The 19,243-nt window shown below is 35.6% G+C and overlaps 1 protein-coding gene across 2 annotated transcripts; it reads right to left on the bottom strand.

Moving 5' to 3' along the window:
• Positions 1-222: 222 nt before the first annotated feature.
• On the bottom strand, positions 223-19,243 carry RNF212 (ring finger protein 212). 2 transcript variants are annotated; one of them, XM_048304509.1, is made up of 12 exons: positions 19,071-19,243; positions 17,481-17,542; positions 13,626-13,700; positions 10,884-10,940; positions 8,242-8,300; positions 6,790-6,854; positions 6,631-6,700; positions 5,794-5,839; positions 4,989-5,052; positions 3,384-3,456; positions 2,400-2,590; positions 223-1,174 (listed from the first exon to the last, which is right to left on the bottom strand). In XM_048304509.1, exons 1-12 carry the CDS (start codon positions 19,180-19,182, stop codon positions 1,137-1,139), a joined length of 912 nt encoding a protein of 303 aa, XP_048160466.1. In that variant the 5' UTR covers positions 19,183-19,243; the 3' UTR covers positions 223-1,136. The 2 variants fall into 2 exon arrangements, with proteins under 2 accessions (XP_048160466.1, XP_048160467.1); XM_048304510.1 differs by lacking the exon at positions 13,626-13,700.

Raw genomic sequence — 19,243 nt, forward strand, 5'->3', positions numbered from 1 at the left:
CAGGGAGGAGGCAGAGCTGGGATGGAGGGAAGGGTGGGGGGAAGGTGTTTTTAAGATTTGTTTTACTTCTCATTATCCTGCTCTGATTTTGTTAGTAGTAAATTCAATTAATATCCTCAAGTTGAGTCTGTTTTCCCCATGATGGTATTTGGTGAATGACTTCTCCCAGTTCTCACCTCAACTCCTGAACCTTTCAGTGTTTTCTCTCTCCCACCCACTTGTGACGTGAAAAGTAAAACATTTCAACTCAAAAGAAATTCAGGGAACTTTATCTCAAAAAAAAGCCCAGCAGCTTTTAGTTTTATTATGCTTAAAAATAGTTCAGGTAAAACAAAACAAAGGCATTTGATGACTCAGTCATACCAAAATTTTGCCACATACACAGTGATGGTGGGCATGTGAGTTCAAGAGATTCTGAGAAAGAAAAGGCTGCATTCTGGCACGCTTCATTCAGAGTCTCCAGTTGCTACTCCTGGGCAAAAGTAAAAGTACTCTTCTCTGTGTTTTGTCTCTTCATCCCAGTTCCCCCATTTCATTCCATTTTAGGGAGAAATTGTTGCTACCTAAATCAAATGGTGAACTTTCACAAGTGTGGAACAGATGCTGTGTTATGAGCTTGGCAGAGCCTCCTAGAAAATAATATCCCTCCAAACTTACCCCTTTTGAAGAGTGCAAACAAGGAGAGATGTTTTGAGTAAGAACCAAACTTTGGAATTCTGTAATCAAAAATCCATAAATTAATTTCTTTTTTTTTAGGACTGCAGTCCATCTCTAATACTGTACAGGCACAATTATTTACAGAGTTCTCCTGCAGCTCAATGCACTCACAGCTAAAAAAGCTCATTCAACATATAATCAATCATGTTTTGCCTTAACGCTTAGGTAATAAAGGACTTTTATTTATACAATATATTTGAAGCCAGAATTTCAAAAAACAAAAAGATTTTGTACTCCCATTTAAAACTACTGTAGATGTTAATAACAAAGATGATGTTTTAAATACAGTATTCATGCCGAACAACTAGCTGTTTTATGCCAATTTGTCACGTTACAGAAGCTACAAATACTTTGATATCCAAAGACTATGCAGTGGTTCTCCAGATGTTCCTTAACCAAAACAATTCACAGATGTTTGCTCATCTCTCTGCTGAATGTCCTCCAAAATTAGTTGGTCCTAGAATAAAAATACAAGTACAAATGAAGAAAAAACTTGGTAGAACTAAAAGAAAACTTTATTCATGTAAATTAGTTGGGGAATTTGCATAAGGAAAAGCAAAACTATCAAAAATTAAAAATACAACACATACAATTTGATGAAAACTTTTCTATTGCTGTTTTCAGGAATGTAAATATGCTCCTCTGTATTTCCATAAAAGCATTTTTGCCATTTTCCAATTTCAGCTGCACAAGTGAATCTCCAACGCATTATTCTGTATATGAACTGCAATTCATTGCAATCATATAGCCAAATGACATCTATTACTAAAGTTCAATACAGCTACTTTTTTTGTAACATTAATTTCTCCCACATTATTTGGAGATCCTATCAGGTTCATGCATTATTTCACATACTGTATCACTGTCCAGAAATTTCACAATTAAAACAATCGCAATGTAAGCTTTTACAAGCTATAAGCCTTCAAGTCTTACAATATTTTTATTTTAGTTTCACGAACTCAAAACTGCTTGAGATGTGCAGGAAGATCACATTTATTAGTATGGAGTAAAAAGTGCTTTAGAGATGAATTATCTTTTTAATATAAGTTAAAAAAAGTATTTCACCTGTGATGCAAACTCTGCAATAAGGAGAATTTGGCTTGCAAGATGTGATGGCAGGGTGCTCCATAACCTCATCCTGGTTCTCTTTCCCAAAAAGGGCTGGACCACTCAAGGTCCCTTCTGACCAGGGCTGTTCTATGATTGTATGTCTATGATTCTGTGATTTTATTAATCAATGTGCCCCAGTGCAATTCCTACCTACATCCATCCCCCTTGGGCTGATTTCTATGCAGCTACTGTGGCTAGTTTTATGTTGCACTCAACAAATAATACCCCGGAGTAGCTCCCTTTTTAGTGTGATTTGTGGACATTTACATGGATATCCTGACAGGCAGATCTTTAAGAAATGTGAAGTTGAGACAGAAAATTTTGACTTTATCAGATTTAAATCTCTGTTAAAATATCATTCTGAAGTGAAGCAAGGACACATTTCCCCAGCAGATACTCTGCTGCACATAAGACCAAGGCAAAATACCATCATAAACACCAATATTTTTCATATTTTGCTGAGAGACTACTTTCAATTTTGAAATATCATTATTATGCTGGTTAATTTATTTAGGCTGCTATGTGCAAAATTTTTCAGGAACTGTTAAATGTTATTTTATAAATATACTTGCCTGGCTGTTGTCTTTGCAGAAGTCCAGAGATGGTGATTGGCTGCCTTGATAGAGGCAGCTGTGGGGAAGGTGATGTAAATGGATACAGCTGAGGGGTTCTGAAATCAGAACTAGCCCATGACCCCCTTCGACTGCTTTGGGATCCAGATGATGATGGACATACACTGTGTGGCAATCTTACAGGGGTGGATCTGTTAATGAAATTAATTCATGCATGTGATTTGAGGCTACTTCTATAACAATACAAAAGACTCCAAAATTATTTCAATTAATTGTGATAATATTTTAAAAGCAAATGTCATAAATTATTGTGCTCTATGAATTCCTTAACAGTTTTTTACTTATTTAAGATTTTTACGTATTTCAAGAAGCACACTGACAAAACAAATTATGGATTCAGAGGTGGAAAAAAAGAAGTACTTTCTTACATATGTTTTAAATTTCTGCTTGGAAGATATATTTGGCTTAATGATTATAAAGAACAAGAGCTGAATTTTTCTGGAACGATTTACAGTTAATTATTGATATTATTGATAACCCTCACAGTTTGAGACATTTTCAATGTTTAAATGAAAAAAACAGAAACACCTGTTGCAGGCTGCATGAAAAGTTTAGGTTATTCAGAGAACAGCCCCTGTGCATATATTGTGCTTTCATCTCTGATTTTTATAAGAATGATACAGCAGAGACATTGTTGCACTCCCTTATTATAAAATTATTACCCCTTTTTATAGAAGTACCATGACCATAGAGATCAACAGCTACAGAAGCTCAGATTATATCTGCATATTTTTGTAAAACGTGATTTCCAGATAGAACTTTTCACCAAAACCAAACACATTCACATAGGTGATAGCCAGGCTGCACAGTAACACTTCCTCAGATCTAGAATATAACCTTTAAACATACAGATTAATACAGGACAGAGCGGAAATTTCAGTCTCTTATAGGAGATGGTAACCTCTTGAAAAAATACTGAATTACCTTGTAGACGCTGCTCCAATATTTTGACTTGGCATTATTAGAGATGTCTGAGAACTTCTGTAGGATACACTACCTGTTTTTGAAAACAGGAGCAACATGAACTACTCATTTTACTTAAGAGATAACTTTGAAAACAAAGATCAGTAGTTTAATTGCATGATTTGGGACAAATTAATGATTGGTTCATTCAAGAACTAAAAACGGTGCACAATTACAACAGTCAATGAGAGAGCTCAGCTGACACAAAACCAACATATTACACCACCCCTGCAAATCTTGTTCCAGTTAAACACGTGTTGGTTTCTTTCACCTTCTTTCATTTATTAGACTATTACTAGGCTATCAGGACAGCTGTGCTGAAGTGCTCCAGTTCTTCAGCTAATCTTTTTTTATCCCATCCACCTCTGAGAAGGAAGTTTTTAGTGCACCATTAAATCATTGTTTCCACTTGCCCTTACTTTTGCACATAAACTTTGATTCCCTCAGCATTGTCCACTGCAAAACTTTATGGGATGTTTCTGAAATGTGCTGAACACATAACTGTTCTACATATAATTTTACTATCTAATAAATATCTATTTATATTTAGACACAATAAAAAAACAGTTAACCTCAGCTCTCTTTATCTTGTTATGCCTAAATTTATAGGCAAGCATGCATTTAGAAAGAGTCTGAGCTATAAATCAGAAAGCATAGAAAAAGCAATTTTTCCTCCTTCATTGAAATTGCACTACAGTTGCATTTGTCTTTGTTTTGGGACATTTACACCATGTAAAAACATAACAGTGCTAAAAGCTCTTTATGCGGCTGGAGATGGAGTCTATGAATTGCTGAAGCCAGGTGAAAGCCTGTCTGAGCATGGACTGCTGCAGAAACATGCTGAATGTAAAACCAAGAATGACAGAGATACATGAATAGTAGACCTGCAAAGCATTAGGAATTCTGGGAAACTCCTCACAAACAAACAGTTCTCAAGAGACTGCACCAATTTCAGTAGGCTGTTACTCATGTCTTATTTACATCTGAGTGTTACTCAAGCTCAGGGTATGAAGGAATGAAAGAACGTAGTGGCAAGTAAGATGTCTTATACCTTATTACAGTGATAGGGTGAAAAAAAAATCACCTTTCTGAAGTTGATCTCAACTACCTCACTTTTGTTACTCAGTATTTTTTTTAACTTCCCTTTAGTTTCCCCCCTTTTCTTCATGTGATGTTTAATATGACATTGTGGGCAATGTTACTCTCTGTTAACCACAGAAAAAATTATGAAGCTTAACAGAGGGTCAACAATGTATATTGCAAGTTTTCCTGTTTTGTTCAATCTTACATAGAGTTACAAAATTTTCTTTGCAACTGTTGACTTGGCAAAAATCAGTTTGGTTACAAGTAATCATTTACTGAACAGAAGAGGTAAGTACTAGGAAAACATCTCACACTTCAATTTAACCATTTCCCAACTGCTGGATTGAAGTCCACGTGGTAAATTCCTTACACCTCAACACAATTCAGATTTTTTCAGTAAATTGCTAATGGATGGATTTTAATTTATTCATCCTCTTAATGTAACAGAAATTTTATTCAGTTACAAAGTTAACTTTTACTCACCCATACGTCCATCCTGTGGTGGAGTTATTACTGATAATCTTGTTGGACCAGTTGGTGTCTCAAGCTAAATTAATGGAAAGTCATTAACCACACGTTAATAAGTATATTAATTATTAAGACATTTTAAGCAATAGTGTTGTATTTTTGAGGTCTGAAGAGCCTGCAGATTTCTGGAACTTCCTATTGTCAGTTTTGTTCGTAGCACTAAAATGCAAAAGCTAAGAATTAAGTTACTATTTTTAAAGATTGGGGGGGGAGTAAGTGTATTTTTATTCTAATCGGTCACACTCAGATAAGAAACAGATCAGGCACTCCCACTGTTTTCTGTGCTGAGATTCCATTTGCAAGCTAGCATCTGTGCCTGGATGTTACCTCTTCTAACCAGGATACCAACACTGTGAAAAGCTCCTGCCTTCATTCTCGTGTTAGCAATATCATTCAAAACTTGCAATTCCCTACTCAGGTATCAGAGTCTAAACGGCGCTTTCAGACCACTGACATTTTTGTAGTATTGAGATTTTAAGAATTTGCCATTTAATTTGGCACCACAAGTTTAAAAGCCTGTATATGGCATGTGGAGAATATAATTCCAGAAATTAATGTTGTGATTTATTTCCTTTTGGTTTCTTTTGGGGAGCATCTGACTTCTACCCTGCATCAAGCATATCTGAAATCAGCACGCACATTAGAATTGTTTTGAATAGGATGGGGGGAGAATCCTATTTTCTGCAGCATTAACAGAGCAGGAGAAATCCAAAGAATATATGTAACTACACATAAACATATATTAAAAAAAACCACTTACTTTCCTCACTGGTGAAGGTACAGGATCAATCTCCATTGCCTCCATCCTTGCAAGAAGGTCAAAATAAGTATGACATTGTAATAAAAATAACATTTTCATTATAAAGTCTAAAATTATGTCAGATTCTAATGTTAAATTTGACTACTAATGGAAAAGCATAATACATAATGCATAACACATAGAAGTATTTAGGACTTATTCCAAAACTCACTAGCAGTAAGAAAAATCTATTCATTGATTCTGAGCTTTGGTTTAGACATTCATAGAGAAAGTTATTTTATGATTAGTGTTGTTATTCTTCCATTTGTCTGAATAAATATGCATAGTTATGTATTTGTCATTTGTATCCACAACAAGGGCACTCTGAAACTCTACTTTTTTGTAGAAAAGAAAGTCACAGTCAAAGGCATAGAAACATTTTAGCTTGAGCAAGCTGTAAATTCATTTTACTTAAAATTAAATGAGCCTTACTGGACTGGTTCATCCCATCTAGCTTGAGACAACTACAGTGTATATATAAGGTGTCTGTACAATAAATTTAGTTCTTCCTTATGGTAAATGGAGAGTGTCTCACTAATCTATCTATCTAGCCATTCATCCAGAAATTCTTTGGAATAAGGTGCATCATGCCTTAGATTTCTTTCCAGTGACCACAATCCATACAACTGTTATGTACACTTGGATAGATAAGACCTTCCTCAGTTCTTTCATATTTGAACAGTTTGCAAAAACAAAACACAAACCCAGAAAATATTTTAAACTCACAACAAAAAAAGTTACTTTCTGTACAAAATATTAGTTAAGATTTTCATTGAAAATTAACAAATTTGTACCTACGTTTCAGAAGTGGAAGGACGACTAGAATGAAGAGAATATGAAGAATAAACATTCTGTTTTCTTGAAGGAACTGAAGTCATTAAGAAATTTAATATTAGAACATAGCTATGTCCAGTGACAGGTATTTCATAGTTAATATCTTAAACCAACAATTCTTACTGGAAAATGGATTTCTGCTTGTACTGGAAAATGGAAGTGGTGTAGTTTTTTCAGGAGGTTTCATACTAAAGAGGAAAGAAGAACCAACAGATATAAATTGAAAGCTGGTTTGATTACTTCACATGTCTAACTAGTCAATAAAGTATAAAATCAAAGCATTTTATCCATCAGTAGCTGGTTTTAACACGACACTATTTGCCATGAAGCAAAAAAAGAATTTATTTTATAAGCTATGAACTTTCTCTTTATACCATAGTATCTGCAGCACTCATTACATACCCAACAATATCAGTTTAGCACAACATTATGGCAAGGTACTTCAGGGAACAAAAGATGGTAAAATACAACTATTAACTATAGCCAAGCCCAAAATTAATTTCATTTCATGAAATTATACATTTGCCAAACTTGAAAAATCTAGTTATGAAAAGAAATGTTGGTGCCTTCATGATATTCATCAATAGCTTTGTAAAACTGGTACCTTTGACAAGAACCATAAATAGGAGGAATATGTTTACTGGGGAAGCAAGGAGAGGCCCTAGGACTCTACTCTTGGTAGAACTCAAAAAAAATTCTAAAATTCAGCAAGAACTCTGTATTTGATAGAACCAAGATGCTATTTATTTGAGATGCAGACAAGAAAATGGAGGCAGTGAATAAAAATATTTAAACTGCAATAATCCACCACATACAGAGTTTCCTTTATACTGTTTTTTCTTTCTGTTACCTTGCACCAGGCAGTCTAAGAGAGCACAATACAGTATTATGTGCATTTTAGAGTCAAGGGAAAGTCTGTACTAAAAAAAAAAAACACAAAAAAAGAATAAAGATCAACAAATTTGTGCAATTAAAGTGCTGGTTTCATGAACTGGCTTATTAATGAGATTTCAGTAACACTTTTGGCTCTATGTTGGAAATAAGATGAAAAGATTAAGGTGTATCAGTCATTAAACAGGGGGATAAGGATAAGCAACCTCTTGGCTACCACTTTGAAACATTTAAGAAAAAACACTCATTCAAGATGAGACAAGAAGTTAATTTTTACTAGAAAAATAAAAGATGAGAACCATGTTACAAAATTCTGGTAACTTTGTAAATGGGCTAAGATACCAGGAAGGGTATCATAGCACTTTCAGGCTGCTGCTAGAAAGTCCATTGCAAAATACACAAAAGTGGTTATGTAATTGCAAACAAAAATTTAAAATGGAGTATCTATATGACAGACTTGATGAAAAGTTAATTTCTGAGTTAACTACTGAGTTGAATTTTAAAATAAAAGGACTTTTTTGTGACAGGATTGATTAATGTGAATAAAATGGATCTGATGTCAGAAATCACTATTCATTTACTTCTGTAAAAATAAAGAACACAAAGCATGAAATTTTTATTGTTTTATCCATTAAACTTAGTGTTGTCTGATTACATTTACTTTTGCTGCATTAAACCTCTTACCATTGTATCTGTTGCACTTGTTGTGTTACTTTCTTGAGAGACTCTTCCAGCTTTGCTATCTGTGAGATAATCATAGATTTAAACAAAATCTATTTGTGTGATATACAGCTTCATTTTCATCCGACTAGTATTCTAAAATGTTGAAAGGCTGCTTTCTATTGCTTTTAATCTTAAGACATCATTGCTATTCCAGATTTATTGGAGCTGTTATGGCTGTGTTATGGATCCATTAAACAGTCAGTCTGGAAGAGATATGCTTCTTTTTGGCAGTTAAAGACTTAGTTTGATTACCTTTTGTTAAGTATGCTGGTAATACTGGATAAATTAATACTGTGAAAAGTGCTTAAAAACAATTTTCTTTTCTTTTGCTTCCTATTTTCCATATCTGATATAAAACCTATGATATGATTAATATGGAGTTACCTGGAAAAGCTACCAATAAATGTAGAAAATGCCATGTTCCCATATTTCTCATTTCAGATTTGAAATGTATTCAGTTCACTGCAGTTACCTATTTGTAATAAGCTTAAGTGAAAAGTATTTCCTGCTATGTTAGAGACACAACCAAAAGTATCTCCATTAAAGAATGTTATGAGCTGGCAAAATTGAAGAATATTAAGGTCAAGAACATTAGGTCAGCTCCCTAGTATGTGTATTTTTTACAGTCTTTCATTATGTGAACATATATTATATTTTATGAAGGATGTAAAAATTTACTCAACAGCCTCAATACTGCATCTATATTTTATCCTTAATTTCCATTATGTGACCTTAATCCTTCACACTGCTAATATTTTCATTTGAAGGCAAATTATGAGTTTGCTTGTTAACTTTTCATGCTTCTCACACTATTATTTGAGTCCTTTAATAAAATTACCTGATCTATAAAATCATACTGTTTGTGGGAGACACTATGCTCTTTTTGCAGATGTAAAACTCCGCAAAAAAGATTGAAGACATATTATAATTAATGTAAGGTCTGGTTTTTGGTATTCTTCTGTTTTCTTCTTCCTAATGAGAGCTAGGTTTGATTAAGAAAGTGACCGGTCAGGAAGAATGTACTTTTACCCTGTCGCTCTGTAGGACTGGGTAATTTTAAGACCAAAGTACCTTAAAGAAGGTAACTATTTGATTTTCAATATTTTGGGATCCTAGCATAAACAGGCCATCTAGACCTGACAGGAACATGGACAGCAAGTGCCCACCATCACTTGCACCCCAATATCTGCACAATTCACAAAAACAGCAACAAAGCAGTTTAATGATGACAATGAGACCTTGTTGGTTGACAGTGACAGGGATGACAAACTAGAAATAAGGAAGGGGACCTGAAACAAGACAGCCATGAGAAACTGGAATGGTGTTTAATACAACCAGCCTCTCCCGACCCTGATCCAATGCAAGCAGTTTTAGCATACTAACAATACACAGAATGAGGAAAACAACAACAAACCCACCTGAAACAGTGTGTCATTGAAGCAGCAATCGACTATATTTTCAACTGTTTTGGTACTGTCACCCGAACACCTTCCTTAGGTCAAGTACCATCCCTGAATACTTTACAAACACTCTTGAGTGAATGTCTCAACAGTAAATAACTTAGAAAATTACCATTAAAAAGTATCAAAACTCTCCACAGATTCTTTGGAGATAACATCTCTATTTATGCTGAATTCTATTAAGAGATTTATTTTGCTTCGTCTACAGGTTTCAGTTTTACCATCTGGAGTTGGTGCAATAGATTAGAAAGGGGATAAAATCAGGATTCCTCCCTGACCTGGCTTTGAAAGCAGAAGGACAGCACCCTAAAAGAACTACACACACCACAGTACACTATGACTGATCCCAAAATGCATTCATGGAGAAGAGGGAAGAATGGGCCACAGAGCACCAAATTCTCCAAGCTTTCTATCCATGACAATCATACCAGAAACTCTCCTCACACATGAAATGGCCACCTGGGCAGCTACATGAGCTTTTCTCTGTCATTTCATACACGGAGCACCCACTCAGGGGTCAAGTCACCAATACTGCCAAGTAGCTTTAAGCAATATTCCATGTCCTTAGAAATGAAAGAAACATCCAACTATTTTATCAAATATTTAGAAGTAGCTGAAAAATGAAAAAGAAATCTGCCTTCCAGCTTACAAAGGAAGAAGCAGAGTCACAAATGCAGTACCTGTTCTCCACAGAATAATTAATTCTGTCCTTCTTCTCACTGAGCTATCCCAAATCCAGGGTATTAGCCCTTAGTCTTGCTCCCCATTGCTCAAGCTTCTCATTTATTTTGCCAGCCCTAGTCTTCTTTCCCTCTGGGCTTATCTTTTAGCACCTATCTCTCCCCACCTCTTTCACATTCCCCTCCATACAGTGAATTGGTTTCTTTCCGCCCTGTTCTTTGATTCTCCATTTAATCTTAATCACCTCACAACTAGAATATTGCATTAAAAATAGTCACCAGAATTAATACAGCCCTCACAGACTTTAAACATTTAAAAACTGGTATTTATAATGACAGAAACTAGTCAATCCTGACAAATTATTCTAAGTATTCTGATAAAAGATTAATATAATTTCTAAAAATAAACCAAAGTAACAAGGCAAACATAAACAAAACCCAAGAAAATCACAATTAGAGTTACCTTTTGTTTGTGGTATGCTAATAAATGCTTACGATGTTTTTCTTGAAATTCTGAAACCTAAAAATAAATACAGTTATATCAAGCGTCACATAATTACATTTACGCACCACAGCAAAGAAGTGACAGAAAAGAACTACTTCACAGTATTCAAAGATTTTTGTATTTTAATAGGCAGTTAACGTATCTTCTTTAAATCCTCTCCAAAAAACCCCCAAAACATTCTAAGTTATCATCACAGATAGAGGAAGTCTTTTAATGTTCATTTAATCCAATATCACCTACACTAGAGTTGCTAGATTTATTTCACTGAAGTTATATTTTAACACTGTGTTCAATAAAAAGGTAAAGACATTAGAAAGCCAGTTTAGCTGCAGTGTTTCTTATTCATTAGTGCTAAGCAAACACATACAATTAATGGCAACATAAAAAGTAATCTGTCCTACTGGCAATTATAATATGCCCCGTAAAAATACCCTGTTAATTAAAAAATAGTTGTTAGACACACTGTCTGGTGATGTGTAAGTACTTCTTGTGTCCAAATGAGGATCATAAACCATGACAGGTTAAAAGTAAAAATGACAAGGAAGGCAAGACAAGAGCTTGAGGAACAAATTACCATAGGCAATAACTTCTAATACATCTTTCTTCTCATGTGTAAGAAAACTGCCAGAAAATGTGAAGGAATAGAGACAACCAAGAAGAAACACTGAGAATATAAACCCACAGAGAAGTATCCAACTTAAATGGTTACTGTTTATTCCCTGTGGAAGAACCCGGGAGGTTCCCATCAAAGGATCAGACATGTCTTTGGAAGAGCTGATGGAGGAAATAACCCTCAGAAAGAGATGGCTTTGAGCTGCCTCCCCTCACTCAGAAATGAGTTCTTGGGTCTAGGAGAAACCTGATTGTCAGTTTAGTGCTCAGTACCGGTCAAAAAGTAAATCAGATCTTACCAGTCATTTAAAACAGAATAGGGGACATCATCGTTCCCCTTTAAAAAATGCATGTTACTCTATCCTGACTCTGCTTAACATCTCAGAAAGGATAGAGTAGTTTTGAAAATAGTTCAGATTAATCAGAGGTATGCAAGAGCTTCAGTAAAAGAAGGACCACATAGAATATGAATCTTCATGGCTGAAAAAAAGATCATTGAAGAAGGGATGCATTAGCAATCTAAAACTAATGATTAGCACAGATGTAGTGCATGGGAATGGACACCTTTTCCTCCAGAATGGGATTCAAGAGTATCAAATGAAACTAACAGGTTAAAACCTGAAAAATGAAACCATCACCATGCAGTGAACAACCTGTGGGCCTCCCTTCCACAGTATGAGACAGAAGCTAAAATGCAGGAAACAACCTGACAATTATGCGGGGGAAAATATACACCACAAGCATCTGAATGCAGAGGACCAACCCCACCTTGAGAAATCCCTATGTCATGAGTTTCTGAAAGCTGGGAGGCTCTTCTGGAGATGTATCACTACATGCCAGCTCTGCTCTCATGCTTTCCAAAGCACCCACTGTTGTGGCAAGATATAAGATTAGATAAGAGATTAGATGTCTTTTGATGCTGGGACAAGTTCTGAACATACCTCAATGCCTTCATTATGCTTCAGTATGTTCCCAACAGGTTATCTCAGGCTACAGGCAACCTACCTCAGCCTTTAGAGATTGAGCCCTCTTCTACCTTCCTTTGGCACATCATGGAAGTTTGCATTCCCATGTGATTGGAGGTGTGGTTCCCTGCATTTGTTCAGTTTACAGAGTAATTGCTGATCCTGCTGTTAAAAAGTGGATATGGAAGGATGGAGGAAAGCTTCATGTTTACCTTGTGTTACCTCTGCATCTGAGGAGAAGCCCTGCTCAAGAAAGGGGCCAAGCTCAGCTCTGGAAAAGCCTGTGAAGCCTCGGATAGAGCAAATGTGAATCCATGACCATTGCAGGAGAAAACTGGCAATATTCCCTGGGTCACTGTTCTGCTGGATCAGGAAGCTCACCCAAAGATCAGCAAGTCCCATCCCAAGGAGATGAGAACAGACAACAAAGGCTGCAGCTGGGCCCAGGGAGAATGTACTGCTGGAGCGGCTGAAACTGCTGCCGAAATGCACAGGGACAAGAAGTGCCAACGCCAAGCTGAAGAGATGCAGAAAATGAGCAGGAAATGGGAGCTTGTATGCACTCATTTAACCCAGACAGCTACTGAAGTTTTTGACTGGAAACTAAGCCTGAAGAAAGGAACCCTATCTGAATTTACAAAGCAGGAGGAAATTGACCTTGGAATCATTTACTACATCTATCTGGGGAAAAAAAAGAGACCTGTTTTGATTAAAAAAACAAAAAAAAAGGAAAAGGGAGAAAGAGCACAAGCAGCTCAGGACTGTAGCCAGCTCAGGTTTTCACTGTGTAATTTTTTATTGTTATAATTAAGGCACACTATCTGGGCATGTTTAAGCTTCTGGCAGATCTAATTTTTCATTGCATTGCATTGAAAGTGATTTTACACCATTAAAATAACCAGACTAGTGGTCCTTAGAGAGAGTTTGAAAACATAAGCAGTGACCATAATGAATAATTTATGTCTTCTTAAGAACTTTGAAACTGTAGAATTAAGGAAGTAAAAATGGTAATGAGCAAACATTCATTTTCAAACATTCATTCATATACTTCTCCCATTCACATAAAAATCAGTAGGAGCTGTTGATTACTTTATAGAGTTAAAAAGTTTTAAGGCAGATTCACCTGTGATATTTCTTTTGAATATTTCTTGCATAACACATCTACTCCCATGAACAGTGATTGAATATCAGGATTTGTCTATGAAGAAAGGAAAGTATACCAAGGTTAGGATTTTTATTAGCAAGTTATATTAAATAAAGTCTTTTGTAAAGTGTTTCTTAAATTGACTGATGTATATAGATTAAAAAAATTGACAGATCAGGGTAGGATAATGCAGAAATTGAAAACAAGCCCAGTGTTCTTTAATGGCCTTATCAACCATCTGGAAAGCATTGGGCTTTTGTTTAAATATACTACACACATACATACTTATTGAGATTCAGGTAGTACCAGTGTCCCGAGGACATTCAAGGAGGATGCTGTGGCCCATGGAAGAGGCATTGCATTCAGACCAACAGCCAGGTTTCTGGCAGCCCCTTTTGGTTCTCACCATTCCCAGCCACCTGGATGCATTTTATAAACCAGTTTTGTTTCAAAGTCCTTTTTCAGAACAGTTCTAGTGCTGACTGGGATCCCTTTGTCTCTCCCACCCACTGGGCAGCAGAATATTATCCTAGAATAAGGAAAGAGCCCTAAAGTAGTTGCTGAATTTTTAAAGTATTTTATGACTTGTGTCTTTTAATCAGAGATCATGATGTGGCCTCACAAATTGCCACCTGTGCTCTTAAAAAATGTTGAGTAAGTGCTCTACACCTAAGCCATCATTGTAATAAAAATATATTTATTACTTATGGCAAGGAAAGCATTGCTGCAAAATACAAAATGAATTTCAGAATAATAGTGACATTTGAACATCTATCCAAATCTACAAAGTAGTGTATTTAAGTCTTACTTTAATCCAGAATACACACATTCCTAATCTGCTCATAAGAAAAACAAAGAAAATACAACCCCAAAACAGTTATATTAGTTACAGTACTACATTAGAATAGTTAAACAGCTTTCAAAAACAATGAATCTCAGGAAAAAAAATCTACCTGTAAACTGGAAGGTTCTCTTTGATGTATTGTAAATGTGCAAGAAAAGACATGTTTACAATTAGCCCAAATTTGAATTAAAAAAGCAAAAATAATGCTGGCATACTCAGACGATAGGAGAAGGCTGTCCCAGAAAGAAGGCAGCCCTTATGTAAGGAACCACCTTTCAAAATCCAGTAAAAAAGAACTGAAACTGCTGTAGGCAAAATCTAAATCACTCCCAGAAGTACTAAAAATCTCAAAAAGCTTTAAAAAAATAGAAGAATTTTAGAAGGTGAATTATCAAAAGAAATAAGAACTAGGCCACCGGTGAATGAAGCATAAGTTTTCTGGGATACTAAGAAAGCAGAAGGGTAAGTGCAGTCACTTTAATTAAAAATAGTGCATTGAAAAAAGATTAGGCTTTGCTCCAGTTTGAAATGCACAAACATCTAAAAAGACAGTATTTTTAGCTACACCAAAAATATCTTAACACTAGCATAAAGTCAAATATCCAAGATTCAATAACAATTCAATAACAATTCCAAAACCTATTTTCAATGTGTGCTTAAATGATATCTTTTTAATTATAAAGGAAAAGGGAGCGTCTTATGTATGAAAAATAATTGAGAAGCTAAATTAACCTGGATTTGCAATGGATTTGTATCTTCTGTTTCCCATATTGTGACATAAGCTACTGTGATGTCTTGTGCAGCAATTCACCTGATGGTCTGCACTGTTTGCTCACTGCAGAGCTGTGCTTGCAGCTGCCAATGCTTTTCTGATTACTGATGAGTTGTACCTGCACCCCTCTCACCAGAGGAAAGCAAGGAAAAGCAGTTTTTTCCTTGCTTTCCCCAGCTACTAATCTTTACAGAACTCACAGGAGGTAATTAATTGCTTTTGAGACTTCCTCTGAACTTTTGAATTTGGTTGACATTAGCCAAAGCATTCAAAAATTTCCAACTGACACATGGAGAAAGAGAAAAGCAGACAGACAGCACAGTTAACCTACCTATGGTATTTATACAAAGAAAATACAAACAAGACAATAATATTCCATCTAGAAAACTTCATATATTTATAAAAATACATTTAGCTTCTTTAAATGAAATGTATTCATAGGAGCCAAGCTCCTATGCTCCTATTTAGGGTTCTATCAATGCAATGACCTTGGTTTAAGTACCTATCAGATTTGAAAAAAATAAAACCCAACCAGCTTCATGCTGATGTAAAAACTCTTTCAAATAAAGGTTTGTACAACACTGTTTGTATTTTATCTGTTGCATGGAGGAGTAGCAGATGTTAATATGATATTCTGAAATACTGAACAGATTCTGATTTAGCATAACACTTAACCACCCTCTGGGGAAAAGCGAGTGGGGATCATGAGACATAGAAGGAAGACATAAAGGTGACAAGAATGCATTACTGCAAAGATGAGAATATTTAATGTGTACATGTTGATTACCCCAACATACAACTTAATTAGGAGTTCTAACACATTTATAGGACCTCCTCCTCATTGGGAATTCTTCCATAGCATCAAGCTCATAAAGCTTACCAGGTATATTTCCACTAAGGTTCCTGAATTATGGAGCCATGACTTTTTTATATGCATCTTTAATTATCATTCCAATCATTTTATCTGTTCTTAATCAAGGCTAAGCAATCATCATTAATGTCTTTTTTAAAGAATATGGTAATTTGCTTCCTTCCAGCCCTCCAGAGCAGTGGCAGGTTCTAATGAAACATCTAATATTTTTGTTAGTATCCCAGTTATTGCATTTACAAATTCCTTCTGCTTTTTTGAAGTAAATGATCAAGTTCTGCTGAATTACTGCAACTTAAGACTGATTTAACTTAAAAATTGGATTGTTTTGAGCAAGGTGTTGGACAAGATGACCCTCAGAGGCACCTGAAAACTTAAATTATTGTTTGATGGAAATTAATAACAAAGTTTGCAGCAACAATAGGTTGATATTGAAAGCATATTAAAATATGCCCTTTAGAATTTTTATGAAGGGCTTTTTGATTGTTTTTGTATTTGATTACTGTGTGCACTGTTCCTTTGTATTATAATTGCATTTTGTTGTTTTGTTGTAATTTTATTTTAGTAGCACTGTCTTCTTCAGCATGCAAGATTCCTAGAAGGCCTTCATGTTTAACTGTATTGAATTTTATTAAATGTTTTAAGTGTTTCTCTTTTATCCTTACAAGGCATTGTCTCTTAGGTAGGCATCAGTCTACAAAAATATAAATTTTTTCACAACCTATTTATCAGCTAAAGAGAAGATTGCTCCTGGGAGAAATGGCAAAATTAAATATTCCTAGTGGTTTATCAAGAAAGGGAATTAAAAGCTCTTAATTCTCCAGTGAATAACAAGAATTCCCAATAATATTTCAGATCCTTTCTTAATCACACAGCCACAAGGAAAATAGTAAAGCTTAAGAGAAAACAGGGGAAAAAAAACCTAATCCACTTGAAAACATTGCTGAGCCATCATGCAGGTTTTCAATTCAGTCCATTACATGAAATAATTTACTACAGTTCATCTTCTGTGATGTACAAATGCCAAAATCAATAAACATTTTTCACATTTTGATAGTAGTCACTGATGTTACACAGTAACCAGTAACATTTCTTGAAAAGTTTAGAATGATTTACAGTCCAGCAGAACCTGAAAACCTAAAGAGTCTCCACAGGTTTTAATTTGAAGGAACATAAACAACAAAAAGCTGAGCTGTCTGGCACGTACATATGTAAGTTTAGCAACTACTATCAGCAAATATTCATGTCACAGCTGGCAAAAAAAAAAGGAAGCATTTTGTAATGCAAATAGTTTAGCTGTTAAGCAAACCACAGATTAATGTAATGCAACAAAACTAAAGCTTGATTTACCTGTTTTGAAAGGACTAATGTACGACAAGCAGTTCTACAGATCAAACATTCATCCTTTTTGCCTGTAAGGTAAAGACACATTTAAAATATACATCAAACTGAATAGATATCGAATACATTGTAAATAGAATGTGATGCCTAAACCTCTGGAGCTTGTGGAAGAAATCTGCAGGTTAAACAAGAAGTATGAATAAACATGAATGAAGAATTTCATTCTATAACCATTACACAGAGTTGCACAGGAAAAATGTGTGTGAATGTCATCAGGTCTTACTCCTGCAAATAAGCACTCATGTAAATGATTTCATGAATATCATTAGTGTCACAAAATGCAGGTGACTTTTAGTTCCCTTGATTTAAATAGGACTATTTGCCTGGTTTAATTAAATGCATGCTTAAGTGCACTAATGACTTACAGTCAACCTGATATGTGGCTTTTTAGACTGGGACACAGTCTGGTTCTCCCAAGAAAATATATGAAACAAAAATGTCCAATTAATAATTTTAACCCTCCAGTGAAAAAACAATAAAATCACTTTTTAAAACTTTTAAACTGTCTCTTTATTTGCAAATATATTAGAAAATATTTATAGCAAATACATATTATTTCAATATTTATAATTGGTAATTTTACTAGCTACTTCTAAAGATTCTAAGGATCAATATTTATAAACATCTTTAAATACATTTTAAAACTTGTATTGTCATTAATATTGAATTCACAGCAAAAAGATATGCGGTCTCGCAGGTGTTTTTCTGCCAAATGCTATTAAGAGCAGCAGGGAGAGATGTTCAGGTTCTAGGAGCCTGCAAGCTGTATTTAGAAGCTACATTTTATGATTCTCTATCCTCAAGAGCAAGCCTGTGAAAACGTCTAGTCAAAAGTTTTTAATTCTGAAATACAGATTGATCATTTCTTCTGTGTGCCCTTACAAAAACCAGGGCATTTAGCATGATCTCAAAGGGAAAAACATTGATATTTGTCTGCTGCCTTTTTCTTTCTTTGGAAAAACAATTGCATTATTCCTCTCTTTCCCACATATCTTCGTCCGAGAACATCACAGGAGTCCCAAAATATGGTTCTGGAATTATACATAACACAAGAGCTTCAAAACATCACCTCCAACTTTCCCTCATGCTGCTGAAACTTTTCAGGAACAATACTGAGCCTTAAAACTTATTAAAGCTACTACTTCCAAAACCTACCCTAAAAAAACCCTACGGTTTTTAAATTGCTCTTTCACTAAAGAAAAATCATTCCTTTTCCCACATTAGCCAGAAGAGAGTGCCATCTATTAGGGTTTTACAAAATTATGGATCATAAGCATCCAGAATCCAGTTTTATTGAAGCCTCCATTGCCGGTGCCCAAGGCTTGCTCTCAAAGCCACATCCACCTGGAGGTAGACGCACACAGGTTTTACTGTTTGAAGCAAATCAGTAGCAAGGATTGGAAAGGGTTATCAGTAACATTCGAAAAAGTGCTCAGAGCTGTCTTTGTTTCCACATCGGGTCAGAAATACCACTGTTTAGGGCGGATGTGTGCACGCCAGCACAGCCCGCCCCGCCGGGCGCGCCCCAGCAGCCATTACCTTTCTTCAGGCAAATCTCACAGAAAACGTGGCCGCAGCTGGTGAGGCTGAACGGCGGCGTGGGGTTGCGGGGTTCGCAGAGGCAGGAGTTGCAGAATACGGGCACGGCCATGGGGCAGCTGGGGCAGAGCCGTCCGTCCTCAGGCCGAGCCCCGCGGGTGCGTCCCCGCCAC

Source organism: Corvus hawaiiensis, chromosome 5 (genome assembly GCF_020740725.1).
Source record: "Corvus hawaiiensis isolate bCorHaw1 chromosome 5, bCorHaw1.pri.cur, whole genome shotgun sequence".
NCBI classification, from domain to species: Eukaryota; Metazoa; Chordata; class Aves; order Passeriformes; family Corvidae; genus Corvus; species Corvus hawaiiensis.

What these genes read in the sequence shown, in the direction of transcription:
- RNF212 (XM_048304509.1), bottom strand. Translation starts at nt 19,182, where the DNA reads ATGGCCGTGCCCGTATTCTGCAACTCCTGCCTCTGCGAACCCCGCAAC. An exon ending in CATTAGTCCTTTCAAAACAG is followed by an intron (nt 13,701 to 17,480) that starts GTAAATCAAGCT and finishes CTTTCTTCATAG; the next exon opens with ACAAATCCTGATATTCAATC. An exon ending in ATTCAAAAGAAATATCACAG is followed by an intron (nt 10,941 to 13,625) that starts GTGAATCTGCCT and finishes ATTTATTTTTAG; the next exon opens with GTTTCAGAATTTCAAGAAAA.